Below are 19,333 nucleotides of genomic sequence, written 5' to 3'. Positions count from 1 at the left end.
GAAAGTTTTCCTCTCCTTCACTCCGCCTGGTTTCTTTTTCCACTGTCGCTCCCCCCTCACTTTGCCCATCTGGTTGTGGTTAGTGTTTTGAGTCGCGCTGTCTCACTTCTCCTTATTTTTCCTTTAGTGCTTCCCTCCGTCTATCTCTGTCTGCCTCTTTTTTCCCCTCCCCCTCCCCTCCTGTTTTCATCCCCTGCTGCCAGGAACGTTTCAATATGGAGTCCTACATCTGCTCTCCTTTCTCTCACCCCTACCCGCTCACAGACACAGTAACCCAATGGCAGGCCGCCTCTTGCCTTTCTACAGAATTAAACGTACACTGAGTTTCTCAGTTAATAGACAGGTCCATTTTTAGGGAAGTCTCTTCTCTAAACTACCCAAACCTAAAAACAACAGAAATGAACGGGTCTATAGCTGAAAAATCAGTTGGAAGTGAAGTAAGTGCTTTGAAAAAATGTGATGTCTTAGTTCCTGTTAAGTCATTTTGTTTTCCAGTTACATCAGTTTTCTCAGTAAAGCAAGAGTAGCAAAGGAGATGAAAGGTCAGTTCCTTCCAGGTTACGTAATTATTAAAGCTTCTGTGGCATAGTTAGCAAGTGTCATGAGCATGGTAGTTGGAACTAAGAGGACAGGCGCACGTGTACTGAGAGGTTTATGCGTCGACGCAGAGGGCCAGGGTTCAAATCCGACCTGTGACGATTTCTTGCATGTCTTCCCCTTTTTCACCTAGCTGTCCTGCCGAAATTAAAGCCTGAAGAGGCCCCAAAAAAAAAAATTTAATAAAAAAAAAAAAAAAAAAAAAGAAAAGAAATGCTTCCGTTTTTATCAGAGAACAGACCTATGATCTATATCTCAGTCACATGTCTGAAAAACCGATACCAAGCCTCAATCGTTATGTAACTGTTTTTAAACTTAAATGAAGGGTTTTGGTGCGTTAATACCAATGCAGTGCATTCTGCTTATGCAAATAAGCTCAGAATGTATCTTGCAGGGAAACTACAGTCATGTGAACAAATTAGGATACCCATGCTAAAGTTGACTGAAAAGAGGAATAAAAATAACATCTTTAGGAAATTGATGAATTAAAAAAATTAGGAAAAATCCAATCTTTAAGGACACCAATTTTCTTTGTGAATGAATAATGTATCATAAATAAATAAATGTTCTTCCTTAAAATACAGGGGGCATAAGTAAGTACACCCCTATGTTAAATTCCCATAGAGGCAGGCAGATTTTTATTTTTAAAGGCCAGTTATTTCTAGGGCTGCCACCTCTTAGTCGAGTAGTCGACTAATCGGTCGTTTTGGTCTTAGTCGACTAAGATTTCTTTAGTTTAGCTTAATTACTCATTTCCAAGAAACTTATGAGCACATTTCTGGTAAACACAAGATTTAAAGTGGTGCTTTTGCAGGATTAATTGTGGAGAAAGTCAGTTTTACAGATGGTTCATTAACTACATTTATATTGTGCTTTTCTAGTCTTAATCACCTCTCAAAGAGCACAGCTCTGTCGATTACATCAACTAATCGATTAATCGACAAAATCATATAAGTGTTAGTCAACTAAGAATTTCTTTAGTCGAGGACAGCCCTAGTTATTTCATGGATCCAGGATACTATGCATCCTGATAAAGTTCCCTTGGCCTTTGGAATTAAAATAGCCCCACATCATCACATACCCTTCACCATACCTAGAGATTGGCATGGTTTTATTTCAGTTAGCCTAATAGCTGGTTTGATTTGCATTGAGAGATGATTTTATGGAAAGTAGCCCATGCCAATCTCTAGGTATGGTGAAGGGTATATTTTACTCACCAAAGTAATCGCTTAGATCTTTGAAGGCAGCAATATGGCTGAAAGTCCAACGGTGCAAGAAACACGATCAAGTCACACACTCAAATATTTATTTTGAAGAGGAAACAAAGACAAATGGTAAAACTGTCTGCCGTAAACATCCATCACAGTTTACTGGGGCTGTCGCTTTGGATTCAAAATATTTGCTCTGTAATCATGTATTCAAATTGAAATGTCTCAGTGTATAACAGAAGTGCACCAGGCTGTGCCTTGTTCTCCAGTGGTGTTACAATTCCCCAAATTCTTTTTAAACCTCCATTGTGTAATTTTTGGAGTTTATTCTTAGCAAAAAAAAACCTTTGTTCTTTCACAAATATGTGCTCATTCATGTGTAATGACTTCCACCAACTAATCAAAGTATTCTCTTAAGCATAGAATCTGACATTTAGAATCATTCGGAATACATATGAGCGAGTCGCTCAAATGACGGCCGCCATGTTGCGCCTCCATCTTTAAAATACATTAGCCAAAGAGGGACAACACCACCGCCTTTCGCGCTTTTCACTCATTGGCACTGACTGTGACGAATGCCAGGCAGGGAGGGGGAGAAGATTACTTGCGATTTGAAAGCCTGTTTAAAAAGGATTGCGCCTATTCTCGATGACATGTAACGGAGTCGCCAAGGAAGTTAAAAAGAGAATTAAAATGACAACGCGACAGGCAAAGCAACAAGACCAAAGTTAATATTGGAGCGGCTTTTCCAAGACGGAAAGAGCTCATAAGGAGCAAGGATTTTAAAAAGGGACGCCGAAGTTGCCTGCTTTCCTCTCGACAGGTAATTCTGCCTATTTGTGTAAAATTAAAGTTTTATAGTTGCTACTTGCTTGGCTAACTATAGCATGGTTGTGCATAACGCTAGAACGACGTCTATGATACTTTTCCTCGCGTCAATGATGAAAAAGGATTGTCTACCTTGTAACATAAACGTCATCATATGTGTCGTGATTTCCCTGGCAGCTCACGTCATGTTCAGTTGTACACAGACTAGCTACAGCTAGAACAGCTGCGTGTAAACAATGGAGATACTAAGAGCTAATTTCGGTTGCATTGACATTGTTCATACTGCTCAGAGAAATATATTAAAAACTAGTAATATTCAGTTGGTTGTCATATACAATTTCACTGCTAGATGGGAGAAATTCTTACACAATGTAGCTTTAAGTTAACTCCACCGAAAATGGAGTTATGGTACTGTGTACACCTCCCTTACAGTCAGGCACCAGTGATGCTGAAAATGGAACATTTTACTTTAACATTTTGATATTTTAGATTACGCTACGTGGGTTACTTTCAAATTCGACTCAATTTGATTGCCCATTTCATTCGATTCATTATCGATTCAATCAGGGATATTTCAGTTACTATACCAATTTTGCTTGGATATGAAAGAAATTATCAGAGAACTAATGCTGTAAATTGTAAAAAGGAACCCTCTAACCTGCTGCATTATTAAAAATATTAATGTTGACGTTAAGAATTGACCCCAAAGCAGTTACATAGAGACAGAAAAAGTGCTTTCTTTATTGCAGAGGGTTTGATGCAGAGACAGTATACCTAAAGCCATACATCTGTGAAATAGGCCATGGCAGCTTTTCCCTAGCCAAAATTTCACCTAACTTCGGAGTGCCATCTAGCGTGACATGGGTTCCTTAGATCATCTACTTTCATACGATACCAATATCTTCACTCTAGCTTCAAAACAGAGCCTCTTAGAAAAAATTGATTTTTAATATTTTTTGAATCGATATCAGATCATTCAAAGGAAGATCATTTTTTTGAAACCCAGCCCTAGATGACAGACATTTCTTGGTTTAACTTTGGCCTACCATACTTGCCGTAGTTGTGCTAGTGCGCTGTCTTTTTAATTTATTCAACAAATAAAGTCATTCAGTTTAAATAAGTCACAATACTAGAGCTTGGGATTGTAATTTCTAAGGTTGTAACTGTGGTAACTACACATTTTAAGTTGATTATGTTAAGTTGAAATACTGAGTTAATGATTAATGAGTTCATGATAGAAGATCAATGAAAGTCATTTAATTAGATTATGGGTTTGATAGTAGAGCCGCAGTCTACAGTGGTGCACTGTACGGAGTAAAATGAAAGCTGCTAAATGGTTGTGATCCGTCACGTTTCAGACGCGACCACATTCTGCGAGGTCATTTACACAGTAGAGCTGGGCGATATGGAGAAAATCAAATATCGCGATATTTTTGACCAAATACCTCAATATCGATATTGTGGCGATATTGTAGGGTTGACAATTGGTGCTTTCACAAAATATGCACACAATGAGATTTTTGATAAATAATCATCAGTTATGTTGATATAATTACTATGTGGGTAAAGGCAAATAAACAGCTAGAACAGTCTCGTGTGTTCAGAAAATGACAGCACTTTACTGTAATGCAGCCTTTTAAACCAGGAAAAGATAACACAACCTGTGTCATATCAGGATATTACGATATCCAAAATTGAAGACGATATCTAGCCTCATATATCAATATAATATTTACATATTGCCCAGCCCTATTATACAGCCATGTTACTGTTACTGTTCAGGCAGAGAGTGGGTAATCCAAGCAGAACCAAACAGAAACTTTATCTTTCTAAGAGTTATCTTTCACGTACAGCCTCAGGAAGTTATTACTTAAACCACTCGACTCACTTTCCTTTTCGGCAGCGAACCACATGGTCACTGACTTGTCAAGACGTGCTGTCACTGGGACACCTCAGGTGATTTCCAGAAGAGTTAACATGAAACCAACATGACACACCCTAGTATTTGACGCATGGCATAGGGATATTCACATGTCTGGTGGTTTACGGTACCAGCTCACAAAAATAGAATCAGAGTCAGAGGACTATCCCCTCTTCCCAAGCAGGTGGGCTTTATTTGGAATATTATAGGTCTAGGAAAGGATTTCAACTTTAAATGTACGTAGCTAACTGTTATTTCCACTCATGAGCCACAGTTGTACTCCACATGTTAATATGCTGTTCTTTACGCAAACCGGACTATAGCTTCCCAACATTAAACCACAGATTCATATTTCTAGAGCCACAGCTAGGCCTGTTATAACTATCTATTTGAAAAAGGAAAGCAAACAGTCTTGTTATAATGTCAAGTGTTGATGGAGATATAAAAATGAACCACAGATGTGATTATTGATGTGCCAAAACTAAATGGAAGAAAAATACAGTCATGTCTATGGATGATATTATTGGTTTTTAAAGCTGCGTTTTATAGTGTTGCGTTTAAAGTCAGACAGCTGCTGGGTTGTGATTCAAGATAGAGCAGTACATAGCAGAATATCAAACAACATCATGTCCCCACGGACATTATGTTGTTTGTTAGGTCTGATAGGTCCAGAAAGTCATGTTTTGTTGTCAGCTATTTGGTGCCAGGTAGGTAGCGTACAGTGAGTTTATTACAGTTTTTTATTTTTTGGCTGAAAGACAAAGGTAACTAGAAAGGCCCTCAGAGAGCGCAGACCTCAGCCACGGCCATGCCCTATCTCACAATGTTAAAGTGAAAAGTAATTTGTGTACCCGCCCCATGATTCGGAGCCACTCTAAAATGTAATGCGTTCTTCTTTGGCCCATGCTACACTCTTCCACCAAGTTTCATGAACCCCAGGCCAGTAGTTCTTCCGTAATCCTGCAGACAGACAGACGGACAAACAAACAAACCGAACCGAAAACAAAACCTCGTAGAGTGGAGTTTGTGGGCAAGAAATCTTCAAGAGGCTAGAGGCTCTGTAGAGTGGCAACCATGCTTCACATTACACATTAATCCATTGGTAATACCAAATAGAAAATGAACTGCTTTTGGGAGCAGGAACAAAGAAAACCAGTCATCACAATACAGCATAACACTTTTTTTTAAACTAAATAAGTAATGTGAACAAACATTACAGTAAATTAAAAAGGTTAGAATGCATTGGTTTAACAAAAATCATCCAATTTCACACATAATTCTTCCAAAGCTATGGGGACTTGGGCACCTGACGTCGTCATACTCAGATTCTAGTCAGAATATGAGTCTGATACTGCTCCATTGGGCTGTGATTATGGGGCGTGTTTCAACCGAACAAGGAAAGAAAATGCCTCTGCACTCAATTGGATAGACCTTCAACCAATCAGAGCAACGGAGACAGACGTCACAGAAGCTGCAAGTCAAAGACAGGCTTCGACAGAGCAAAGGCAGAGGCGGCAGTTTCCGTGTCGTGCGGACGGGTGTGGCAATGTGTATACATACGTGATCGCTTTTCTCTGTTCGTCTTTTAAAATTAATGCGCTGTCCATATCTTCTATAACAGGACGCAATGGCAGCCATCTTTGTTGTAAACAAATTCAACCCAAGCGCTCTTTGGTGACTTGGTTGATTACGTTACTGTTGATCATCTGTCCATCATCGTATAAAGCCCGCCCTGACAATTTGATTGGTCCGAACAGCTCTGGTTCGAGCATAGTTGCTCCACAAGGGATCAAGTCAAGACCGAACTTCCCGACCTCAAATGTTGTGGGCTGGGCTAAGTTCGGCTGGCATCCAGGCTAATGGGGACTGATGCGCCGCTTTGGACTGACTTTTTTTTTTTTAAAACGTCCATCGAATCTGTTATCAAACTCTTGGAGGACTGAAAGAGCCGTGGCCACTGTCAACAAGTCCGAGTCGTCCGCCAGCCAATGCATGATGTTGATTGATTGAACTGATTGATTCTACAAAGGAAGGCTTAGTATCAAATATAGCGTTAACATAAAAAAATAAAAAAAAACTTGAATGACCGATTTACAGATTCTACATGTTCTACTGAATAAAACCAAGTCATTCTGGGCGCCCAGATAGCTCAGGTGGTAGAGCGGGTGCCCATATGTAGAGGTTTACTCCTCGACGCAGCGGGCCAGGTTCGACTCCGACCTACAGCCCTTTGCTGCATGTCATTCCCCCCTCTCTCTCCCCTTTCATGTCTTCAGCTGTCCTATCAAAATAAAGGCCCAAAAAATAATCTTAAAAAAACAAGTCATTCTGTGTAGCGTTCCTTTTTCCACTGCACTCAACCTGAAGTCAGAATTTCTGATGTCCTTACATGGCCCTAAACTACCAAAATATAACAAGGATCCGGAAGCAGCAAAAAGGAAAGGCTTTCATTGTATAATAAACAATAGTCGGATGACGTCAGCGAATCAGCTAAACACATCTGTATGAAATATTTGGAGGTGCGTTGTTGTACTTGCTTCATCGTCACAGAGAAACTCCACCTGGACTATATGTTGTTTGCAGCAGCGAGCGGATAATCAAACACACTAGGCTGAGTTTTAGGAACATGGATACTTGATGTTGCTTATTTTAAAAGACAAATAGGTTTTTCTTTATAAATACAATTCTGTTATAATAATACTAAAAATACTACATTGATTTTTGATTCGATTTAAGTTATATCCTGCGTATATGTTTTGTAATTTATATAATATGACCACTTGTTACTCTGTTCGACCGTCCGGCAGGCACTTTAGTTGAATTATGCTGACACCTTGAGGAGCAATACAAATTCAAATCTAATACCAGGTTGTAGAAATGTAAAGTTGGCAGACCATTTTGTTATTGCTGCGTATTATTACTTGTTAGCACACTGTGTGGTCTGAGACAATCTTGACACACGTCAGAAAAAGCTGCAACGCCCGCGAGTCACGTCATCCATCAGCTGCACGGGGCAGATAGAGAGCATAATGGAAGAGGATCCACGAGAAAATGAAATCAAGTCAGACAGGAAAAGACATTTAAGTAAATGGAATTATTGAGAGCATAATTTGGAATGAGCGAATGCATTAAATAGAAAGGAGAGATGGGGCGCTGGCAAGAGAGGGAGGGATGGAGAGGGCAAACGGCATTGAGGGAGGGAGGGAGGGAGGGAGGGAGGGAGGGACTGTGTCACACTGGAGAGCCACAATATAAGAGATGGAGGGAGCACTTGGTCCGTCTCCAAGATATCGATTTATAAATTAGCCGTAGTGTGTGTGTGTGTGTGTGTGTGTGTGTGTGTGTGTGTGTGTGTGTGTGTGTGTGGCTCTGTGGGTAGAGAAGAGGTGGGGGATGGGGGGGTACGGGACCAGTTAGTGGTCCACAATCGAATTATGTCTGAGCTGACAAGCAGGAGTAATGATGCTGGGGCTGAACACAGAGAGCTGCACTCCCAGCCTGATAGCAGCACAATAGTCCCAATATGCCCCACGGTGCTCACTGACATCAATATGTGAAAAAATGTACTTGGATGAAATCCAGGTAGGGATTGTGTTATTTATGGAGCCCCAAAGTGCTCGATATTAATTAAATAAAGACCTCATATTTAATTACTTAATCATATGAAAATGTTGAAGTGTAAAATATATGAATGAAATCTCGGCTATTCGTTGTGAAATGTCATAAGAGAGACTTCATTCAAGAGTGAATGAACATGGTGCATAATAGGTTGATATGTTAGAGTCTTTCGCGATTAGACTCCATTGCAATGTTAAATTATAATGGGTATAGAGGCCAGGGATATATAGGAATACACCCCCCCCCACCCCCCCCCACACACACACACACATACACACACATTTAACAATCTACAAGACAGGAAAGTCTTGGGCAATCTTTTATATTCATAGGACTAAAACTCGCAGAAACAGCACTTTTGTTTTTCAACGTTAAACATTTTTTTTGTCATTTAAGCAACATTTTCTCACAGGCTCCATAATGCCATTAATACTGAACACATTCAGAAAGAATACATATTTGTATTTGCGCCAGTATAACCATGTCCCGCCTCTCCAGTCCCAGCTTTGACCCAGCCTGGCTTACCAGACATCAGACCTTTGACCTGAACCTTTAATAGCCTTGCACTTTATCTCAGCTGTTCCTCTAAAAAGGCCACTGAGCAAGATGCGAGTCGCAGAAATGACTTTCCCTCCCTCCACCCTCCATAGAGTCAAATATTAACCTTCAAGCATCCGACAGCCTAACACAGGAAACACATGGAGGTCTCTACAGCTGCTGCCAGATAAGTGCAGAGAGAGAAAAAAAAAAAAAAACCCAAGTGCAGCACCTGTTTAATGTCCTGGAGGAAAAGATAATGTTTTGAATTATGGCACAGACAAGAAGCAACTTCCTGTGAACATAACTGGAACATGACTCACTTTATTCTACTGGCATGAAAACAAGATTGTGCCGTCTGCTGTCCGTCACATGGTATTGCATACAGGCAGGTATTAAAATGGGGTTAAGGATCCTTAGAACGCTTCAAAACCACAGCTTCTAGTGGTTTCTGTTCTTCTAACAGCTGTTTGCATGTACTTGTTTGTCTCTAAGAAGCAGCATGACTTGAAAAAGAAGACGCTTTATTTATTTGGCACATACAACTGCACAGTACAATGTAGTGAAGTTCAATAGAGCTGCAAAGCTCTGCTGCTGGAGCAGTACATAGCAACTCTAAAGCTCTTAAGCTCTTTAGATTTCCTTGGATAAAATTAAGTTGCATAACTTTGAGTGAAGTAATCGATTAGTTGTCAACTATCAAATGAATCGGCAACTATTTTGATAATTGGCTTGAGTCATTTTGCATTTTGCAAAAAGTCAAACATCTCTGATTCCAGCCATAGGCTGTATAATATTAATGGACAGAGCATGTGTGACGTCACCCATTGGTTTGTGGAGATCTGCTATGAGTCCTCGAGTTTGCCGTTACGGGCGGAACACATCCTGGTTGCGGATGTGACGATTTTAGATGAAAGGGAGGAGTGAGGGAGGAGCTGCTTACACTCTACGTTACGTTACACACTTACACTGGCAATCACATCATAGCCACGCCCTAAAACACCCCCTGCTTTATCGCCGATTTTAAAATTCAACGAGACCATAATTCAAAAAATGAACATCATTCTGTGTTGCAGAAGACTTAAAACTAGCGATTGAGACCATAAACTCATTATGAAAATGTTTACTGAGGTAATAAATCAAGTGAGAAGTGGGTCACTTTCTCATAGACTTCTATAGAAACCGACCTCCTTGTGCAACCGCATGTGTCGCCTCCTGCTGGAATTCAGATAGAATGCAGACAAGAGACAAAAACAACTAATCCATTAATCCAGAAAATAATCCACAAATTAATCGTCAATAAAAAAACAATTGTTGGTTGAAGCCCTAAAATTCAATCTCTGCAATTGACCCATCCCGAGCATTAGGAGCAGTGGACGGCCGCATAGCAGCGTCCGGGGAGCAACCTGTGGTTCAGGGTCTCACCCAGGGACACCTTGACATGCAGCTGGAGGAGCTGCTGAACCAACAGCCAGTCATGTGTTTGAAGGAAGACTCCCTCTTCTACCAAAGCTGTCAAGTGTTGCCATGGATATTAATCGGTCAATCTCCACTGTCCTTCTGTCCAGGTGTCCACATCCTGATCGCTGTCGGCGCGGTGATGATGGTGGTCGGTTTCCTCGGTTGCTATGGTGCCATCCAAGAGTCCCAGTGTCTATTGGGAACTGTGAGTAGAGCTGCAACAATTCCAAGTTTTGCTTTACGATTAATTGTGCCAGAAATCACATCACATCACATCCCCTTCACCATACCTAGAGATTGGCATGGGGTACTTTCCATAAAATCATCTCTCAATGCAAATCAAACCAGCTATTAGGCTAACTGAAATAAAACCATGCCAATCTCTAGGTATGGTGAAGGGTATGTGATGATGTGGGGCTATTTTAATTCCAAAGGCCAAGGGAACTTTATCAGGATGCATAGTATCCTGGATCCATGAAATAACTGGCCTTTAAAAATAAAAATCTGCCTGCCTCTATGGGAATTTAACTGGTATTTTATTTGGTATTTTATTTAATTGGTATTCTCAAAGGTTGGATTTTTCCTATTTTTTTCAATTAAGGCATTAAGATCAATTTCCAAAAGTTGATTTTTTTATTCCTCTTTTTAGTCAACTGTAGCAGGGGTTCCAATACTCATGAGCAGCACTGTATAGGGTGAAGTGCCAACATCTAACAATTGAATTAATAATAAAAAATATATAGTTGCGAGGCGTAAACGTAGCAAAAGCTATTCATTTTTAAACCAAAAGTACTATAATGTAAATGCACTGAACACATGTGTTAGACCGGAAGGATGAGTAACACTGAACTTTTGTTTATTTCACAAGAAAACTTCAACTTTATAAAACCCTATTTTCTCTCATTAAAACGTAAAAACCTTGGTAAGCTGGACCAGTGTTCTGATGTCTCCATTCTGTCCTGCAGTTCTTCACCTGCCTGGTCATCCTGTTCGCCTGTGAAGTTGCTGCTGGAATCTGGGGCTTCATGCACAAAGACACAGTAAGACTGCAAACCTACACTTCAAAGTATCAATACATCAATATGCACGCAACATTAAGTCCAAAAGTCAGTAAACACCTCTACAGGGTATTTGCAGGTCCTTTAAGGAAACATATTACATATTATGAAACACATGCCTCAAAAAGTCAGGACCTATGTTTGTTGAGGGTGTTTTTCAGATATTCTGGTTTATTTTGCCTGAATTGGCACTTTAGGGCCCTGACACACCAACCCGACGGCTGACCGTCGGCAGAAAAGGCAGTCGGACTGATCAGTCGGCTCCCCGAGGTCCAAAAAGTGCCTCGGAACACACCGAAGCGACGCCGACTTGTAATCGTAATACAAAGAACTGAAAACCGGAATTGACGAACACCTCACGTGGGTCTGGCTTCTCCAGCTGACCGATAATGGCGGCTTCTTCGAAATACGATCTTGTATTTTACGAAAATAGTTCACCGAAACGTGTTTCTGAAAACCTTTTAAGCGAGAAATCGGCCATGCAGTTGCTGAATCTGTCTTCATTTCAGATCGACAAAGATCAGTTTAAAAGATTTTCGTCAGATTTTGAGAGGCGTACGTCACTCATCCCGCTCGCCATTTTAGGGTTAGCACTTCACCAATCAGATTGGTCATTGAGTCCAACTGCCCGCCCTCCGACCCAGCGAGTCAGGTCGGCCAAAATGAAGGCCGACGGCCCCTCCGACGGAAGTCGGCACGCAACACACCAAACAGACTCGAGTCACCGACCTCACCAGACTGTCTGACGGCCGATTATCGGGTTGGTGTCTCAGGGCCTTTAGACTTACAGACTTAGTATAAGCCTGAGTGACTGTGCTGTTTAGTTGATGTGCCTTGTTAGCAGAAAGTGCAATGGAAACAGGCCATGAGAATCAACGGTTGGGAAAAATGTGGATTAACCTTAATATGCATGGCCACTCTAGCCTTAGTTTTTGCCTCTCATGTGTACCATTACAGAGCCAAGCATCTGTCTAAAAAAATAAATAACCAGCAATCTTTGAAAAACCCAGAAGGTTATTTAACAACACTTGCTGCTGTTCTAAATGTAATGTAATTTTTTTTTCCAGTTAACAAACATTGCGATTGCATTTCCTAATCCAAACAAAGATGGCAGCCGAGAATTACATATATCTGCGCCCAATTTGTATGATTTAAAACAAGATTAAAACGAAATCTTGGGAAAACCGGTTTTAAAAAACAGGTTATAGGTAGAAATCTTTTCTGTAGTACAAAATAAAGAATACTTTTTCATTCAGAGGTTAGAAGAGTCTTTAAGGTTTCTGGAAACAGCTTGAGAACAGAGGTAAGTGTTGTTAACTGACCCTCTGGGTTTTTTCAAAGACTGCTGGTTATTTCTTTTTTGAAAAAAACGATGCTGAGCTCTGTGATTGTAATGTAGTAGGAAGACATGAGAGCCACTAACTGGGGCTAGTGTTAGATTAACAATGAATAGGGAAGTGTGTCAATATGACAACAATGGTAAATACGTCTTAAATCAACTTTTATGTAGCACTGCACAGATCTTTAAAATCATTACAGACTTGAAATGCTACACTGCTGATAAAGTATTTCCCATTAGGGGGCCCTATTTTAACGATCTAAGCGCACGGCGTGAAGCGCATGGCGCAGGTGCGTTTAGGGCGTGTCCAAATCCACTTTTGCTAAAAAGGGTCCGGGCGCATGGTTCAAAATGTACTTAGTGTCTTTGTTAATTCATAGGTGTGTTTTGGGCGTAACATGCAATAAACCAATCAGATTGTCATCTCCCATTCCCTTTAAAAGCCAGGTGTGTTTGGACCTTGGCGCATTGCTATTATGATGGCGGATTTGCACCGTAATATTTTTATTTGTAATCTTTTGCATGTTTGTGTGCTGCAGCGCTTCCCTGTGTGTGTAACGAGCACTGTGTGTGTATCGAGCACTGTGTGTGTATCGAGCACAGTGTGCACGCGCGTAGTGCACGAGCCTAGGCGCCTTTTACTAATTTGCTGTTAAAATAACAATGAAATGCTGCGTTATTGACTTTAAACCAGGTTTTTGTTGGTCAATGGTCAGTTCCCGCTGCCTCAAGATAGCAATACGCCAAGAATGCACCTGAACACACCTCCCTGTAAGACCAGTGCGCCCATGGGCGCACAGATGGGCGCAGGTGCATTTGCTATTTAAACGACGGGGCGCTGGACGGGAAATTAACAACTGCGTCGGTCTTAAACTAGCAAAGACACTTACGTCGGGCTTTGCGCTGCGCCGGGTACAAGATAGAGCCCGTAGTGTTAAGTTTGAAGCTGAGCCCGCAGTAAGCTGTCTGTTCTTGTTTAAAGGTATCGAAGGAGATGATCAACTACTACGACTCTGTGTACGACAAGGCCATGACCCAAAGCATCACTGACAAGGACAAGAAAACGACTGCTGCCTCCGTGCTCAAGGTCTTCCATGAGACGGTATGAACACGCACTGTCAAAGAAATCATCATCAATTCTATTACAAGTATTCATTTGTTTATGTTTATATAGTATAATAATTATAATATAACATGATAAGATGCACTTGGACCTAACAAAGGACAGGTTTCAAGATTAGGGTTTAGGTTTTAGCATTTACCAAGTATCGAATTATTTTATTTTAATCCTTTCAAACCTCTATTTATGCTTACCAATCAACTTTTGAAAGTTACTAAAAGTAGAAATAACTGAAATTTTAAAGCATGCAGTTGAAATCTGTAGGTTGAGAAGCCCTGAAACCGTTTTGAGCGGCAGCCTGTACTGTACACAACCTACGACCTGAAAATTCATCCGGAATGACATTTTATAAAGAACAGCAGCAGAAGATGCCAACTGTTGATTAAACACATATCTACTTATTGAAGCAACAGCATCCTTCTGACTTCAGCACACATTATTTTCATAAAGCCACTTGCTCCAAATACTGAAGGTCCTTATTCAGTAGTATATCCAGGATATTCTGTTTGTTTCAACTCTGAGCTTTGCTAATAAGAGCATGCGAACCCATACCGGGCCCACCAAATCATTTTCACTCACTCCGAGCGACATAGTCGATACAGAATATCAGCAATATTGGTGGCTGTTCCAAAATACAGTTATCAGCTTTTAGGGAAAAAAGTCTACAGTTGACTGTGCTTTAGTCTGCTGTCTGGATCCTCAGAGAGAAAGGTGGAGTCTGTTACAAGCAACATTTGAATTGGGAATTTAAAATGGGGAATACTTATACAAACCAGTTATCAACTTCCAACATCATTGTGATCAAAATTGCAGAATGCAAGTTAATAAAAGGAAACCTGGCAATGTGAAGTGTAGCCGTTTATAGATGTTCAGCGTGTATGATCAGGTAGAAGGCGTGAGGGCTGGAAATCTGTTCACATTGCATGAATGAATGCTTTATTTCCTAACACGTAAAAATAAAACAAAAATAAAAAAATATAAAAGCTAAAAGAACAAAAACACAACATTAACTTAACATGTTCAAAAAGGATGGTGACCTACGTCATGGCGCATTGCATTTCTGGCACGCCGCTTTCCGTTTACATTATATTCCACCACGAGCACACAGCGACAAACTCAAATCAACAGAGAACTCTGTAACAGTATCTAACAAGTGTATTGAAGCAGCTCTGTTGTAAAGGCTAACGTTGCTCGGTTAACACAATGAAATCATGTTAGAAAGCACATCCGAAACAATTGTTCATACTAAGTAACAATGGTGTTAGCCACGGTGCTAGCAGCATTGATAAGTAAGCCAAACGGTGCTGTCACTACTATTTTAGTGATTTATAAGCAACCTGTTTCTTGCAGATTGTCACGTTACTTAGAAAGAAAAGTTAACATATGAAGTCGAGGCTAACGCTGACAGCTGTAGGGCAGCTAACATTAACTTTAGCTGTCTCCATGAAGCTCCCAGCTAAGCTCCTATAACTCTCGACGCAGTTAGGAAACCAGAACGAGCTAACGTTAACATAAGCATTTTGGCTCGGTGGATGTCGATTTTTAAGTCATGTTAAAACTATTTCCCATCCTCCTTCCGATTTCTAGCCGCAGCATGTCACTCCCCCCTGTACTAACGTTACGTGATGTTAAGACCTCACAATGCCTTGTGTTTCTCACTCCCGCTAACGTATTGTTCGTCAGATGCGACATGACAAAAGCATTTCCAATAAAACCCGTGCTGGCGTGGAATCACAGATGATAGTTTGATCGGAACCATCTCCGAGCGGCCTACAGTTGGAGAGATAATCTCTTCACTCAGAGAACCAAGGTTACAACGTAACCAAGCGATTAGCTAACATTAGCCAACATATTTATAAAAAAAAAAAAATCACATTCGAATAGTATTGATTTTTTTTTACTATTCGAATTATATTTGCCTTTCGGAATTCGTTCCAACAGCCCTAATATGTATATATGCAAACGCAAAAAAGAAAACACATATTTACACGTGTATATATTCACCATAGAAATCAATAATTTAAATAAATAAATCTGTGAGAAACACTCCTTCCTCCCTGTACCTTGTGAAAACCATAGTGTTGTACTGCTTTTTAAATGGATTACTACTGACTATATTAAAATGATAGAGCTGATCACTGCCAGACGAGCACACTAGGAAGCCAACGACAGAAGGAGTACTGTGGGGAGGAGCAGGATGATCACTGTGTTGTCTTTGTGTTTCAGCTGAGCTGCTGCGGTAAAGGCCTGGGCACGTCCATTTTCACATCGATCACAGACACTATGGGCATGACTGAAATCTGCCCCAGCTCTGGAGTCTCAGTTGTAAGTGCCGTCGTCCATCTCGACAGTTCTATCACCACTCTGATGCCTCAACAGCTTGTGTTCACATTGCATCTAGATGAAAGCAACACACAGACAGTTTGAGTAGGTTACATTTCAGATACAATATTAAAGGTAAAACTGATCACGTTAACATGTATCATTATATACAATACACTGTCCTCACAAAGTTGTGTTTCTCAACCTTTCTGCTTGGAGTTAGTCGATACGCAGGTGGCAGAAGAATGGCAATTTTCTCTGACGTATTTTTAGGGCTGTCAAAGTTAACGTAGTCTGGCATTGCCAGACTTTCCTCCACAGCGCTGCAGAGGAGGGACTGGATAATCCACACAGCATTCCGGGATGGGAGAAACACGTGCTCTGGTTTTTTGGCATTTCTTTAAAGTGCTCATATTATGCTTTTTGGCTTTTCCCCTTTCCTTTCTTGTGTTATATATCTTTTTGTGCATGTTATAGGTTTACAAAGTGAAAAAGCCCAAAGTCCACCCCAAAGGGACTTACCATCTCCAACAGAAAACACTGTTCACAAACTGCTCCAAACAGCTCTATTGTAGTCCAGCCTTTACTTCAGAGACAAACGTGGTCACTTTGTAACACACGTTATATTGCTCGCCTAGTTGCTAGCGTGGCACTCCCCCATGCTCTGCAACTGACTGGCTAGCAGTACTTACTGCGCATGTGCGACTCCCAACAAAGATGGTACAGAAGTGAGATGCCTCACTCTGTAGCTAAAACAGAGAGCTCAACACACAGGGTGAAAAGAGGAGCTGCAGCAATGTGCAGTACAACAAAAATATGGTGTTTTTTGAAAATTACACCATGTAAACCTATTCTGGTACAACCTCTAAATACAATTATGAACCTGAAAATGAGCATAATATGAGCACTTGAAACCAATCACAATCATCTTGGGTGGTGCTAAGCGCGGACGGAGCAACAGTGCCTCTGCAAAATCGCCTCGGGAAGGAACTTGTTTTGGTGGAACGTGTACGTTTAAAAGTTGTTTTAGTCGTGCAACAGAGAACTCAGATTGGACAGATAGTCTAGCTAGCTGTCTGGATTTACCCTGCAGAGATCTGAGGAGCAGTTAACCATAGTCCTCATGATTCCACCGGAGTTTAGAACGCCAACACAAAGAAAGAGTAAGGTGACGGACATCCAGCCGAAAATTAGGGACATCTGGCGTATTTCCGGCGGCACCCTGAACAATCCCGGAAATGAAACGTCAGCGATACAGACTAAAGTTAACGCAATAATAATGAGTTGACGCAAATTCCTTTTAAAGCCACGCGCGTCCTGGGATTGGGCCTCGGGCCGCTCCCTAGTTTGGGAAATCAGATAGCGAGTGACGTTGTGGATGGCTAGCAGAAACAAAGCGCCGCGAGCAGAAATGGATAAAGAAAAGGGTCTGTTGAACGGCGAGTTGAGTTTCAGAGCCCTTCCAGATGGTTCTCTCCACAAGACTTAAGTTATTTGCATGCACTGTTGACGTGAACTGATTCTTTAATGCGATCAGTTACACCTGGTTGACCAGTCAAAATATCTGCTGTGACAAAGGTGTGTGGGAGCAGCGGCCTAAAAACGGTTGAGAAACCCTGATGTAAAGCAATAAGTTTAAGCCTTTAAGTGCAGTGCAGTCTTAGTGGAAAGATGTGCAGGGAACGTTCTCTGTATTCAGGACCTGTGCTGCACGGGGGCCCTCACTGGATTTCTTGGCAGCATGCTGACATTAATGAAATGACCTGAGTCCAATCCAAGCCTCGCAGGTTGCCAGGATTGTCTTTTGTTCTGTTTTCCGGAACTGATGTTTCCCAGTGTGTTACGCCAATGCCTTCAAAAGAAGCACTGGCCTTTACTCTCAATGAAGTCAGGCAATGGAAACGTGGATTGATTTGACTATGGGTGTAATCGTTATGCAAAGGGACATGTAGGCTACTGTGAAAGAATTTGTAATAAAGTAATTGGAACATAGTAATAGTTGTTAAATTGTTTAAATATAGAATTTGCTTCTCATATTCACCATGTTGATGTAGCATATGCATGTGCTGACATTTGCCAGAGAAATATTGTACTTTTTACTCCACTACATTCATCTGACAGCTTTAGTTACTAGTTACTTTACACATTAAGATTATTGCACACAAAACACATGTAGTTTATAAAATATGATGTTTTATTATAAATTAAACTACCCAACAATATAACGGCCTACAAGTCCAGCTGAGATGATTAGACCATTAAACACACAACTGTTTGGATCCTTTCCACTTTCAAAAATGGGAGGATTTTTCTGCATTGAGTACTTTTAGTTTTAATACTTTAAGTACATGTTCCTGATGATACTTACATACTTTTACTTAAGTAACATTTTCAATGCAGGACTTTAACTTGTAACAGAGTATTTTCACAGTGTTGTATTAGTACTTTTGCTTAAGTAAAGGATCTGAATACTTCCTCCACCACCGACCACGTTGCTAGCTAATTCTGATTTCAGACTTTGTTGTAGACAGTGTTTGACAAAGTTTATAAAGTTTTAATGCAAACTATATATATATATATATATATCTATCTCAATTTGACTCTACTCATCCTCTGCATGTTTGAATTGAAATCTTATTCATGAATTTAAAGTCTAATAAACATACCTTTGTCCACAAATGTCAGTTCTTATTAATCCAACGTAAAGAGCAGTAAACATCGGGGCGCACCCGTAGCATTAAGGCTGAGTCCTTACCGCAGTGGCCAGGGTTTGAGTCCGGCCCTTGGCCCTTTGCTGCAGGTCTTCCCCTCTCTCTCCTAATTCCTCTCTGTTTCTGTCTAAATAAAAGCATAACATGCCTTAAAGTAAAAGTCCTACAGTACAACATGGGGTTTAGAGATTTTCTGGTTAGTGTTAAGGAGTTGTTCTGAGCAGGTAGAGGTAACAACAGGGAGTGATGTGTGATATCGACTTGTCTTAACATATTGTTCTTTAGTTGACAGTCTGTTAGTGAGATTGATCCTCTGGTTAGTTTGAGCTGTAGTCTGTGTGTGTGGGTGCTTGTGGCTTGTCAAGACGCCTCACTGATGGACCATTAAGTGCGGGAAGAAAGATGCACTCTAATCCTAATGATGTGTGGGCTCTATGGCATAGTGCGATATCCTGAGGAGGAGGGAGTCTTCTTCTGTCAGTTTGAGAGGAATAAAAACAAAGAGGTCTGAGCTCCACTGGAAGGAGCACCATTTTCAAACCTTTGCTCCACCCCCCTCTCATTCACAGTGTCCTCACATGTTAAGTAATTATTACAATTTGGTTTTAGTTAA

General features: G+C 40.8%; 1 protein-coding gene across 2 annotated transcripts in view; it reads left to right on the top strand.

Moving 5' to 3' along the window:
• LOC116067387 (CD81 protein-like) overlaps nt 1–19,333 on the top strand; it is a 45,590-nt gene that overhangs the window by 19,008 nt on the left and 7,249 nt on the right. The window contains exons 3-7 of one of the 2 annotated variants that reach the window (XM_031323813.2): nt 10,278–10,375; nt 11,136–11,210; nt 13,550–13,669; nt 15,914–16,003; nt 17,268–17,277. In XM_031323813.2, the coding sequence (XP_031179673.1) occupies nt 10,278–10,375; nt 11,136–11,210; nt 13,550–13,669; nt 15,914–16,003; nt 17,268–17,277 (393 nt within the window). Of the gene's footprint in view, nt 1–10,277; nt 10,376–11,135; nt 11,211–13,549; nt 13,670–15,913; nt 16,013–17,267; nt 17,278–19,333 lie in introns of both variants that reach the window. The other variant, XM_031323812.2, reaches the window with a different exon arrangement.

Source organism: Sander lucioperca, chromosome 3 (genome assembly GCF_008315115.2).
Source record: "Sander lucioperca isolate FBNREF2018 chromosome 3, SLUC_FBN_1.2, whole genome shotgun sequence".
Taxonomy (NCBI): domain Eukaryota; kingdom Metazoa; phylum Chordata; class Actinopteri; order Perciformes; family Percidae; genus Sander; species Sander lucioperca.
This window is presented reverse-complemented; position numbering and strand designations above follow the sequence as displayed.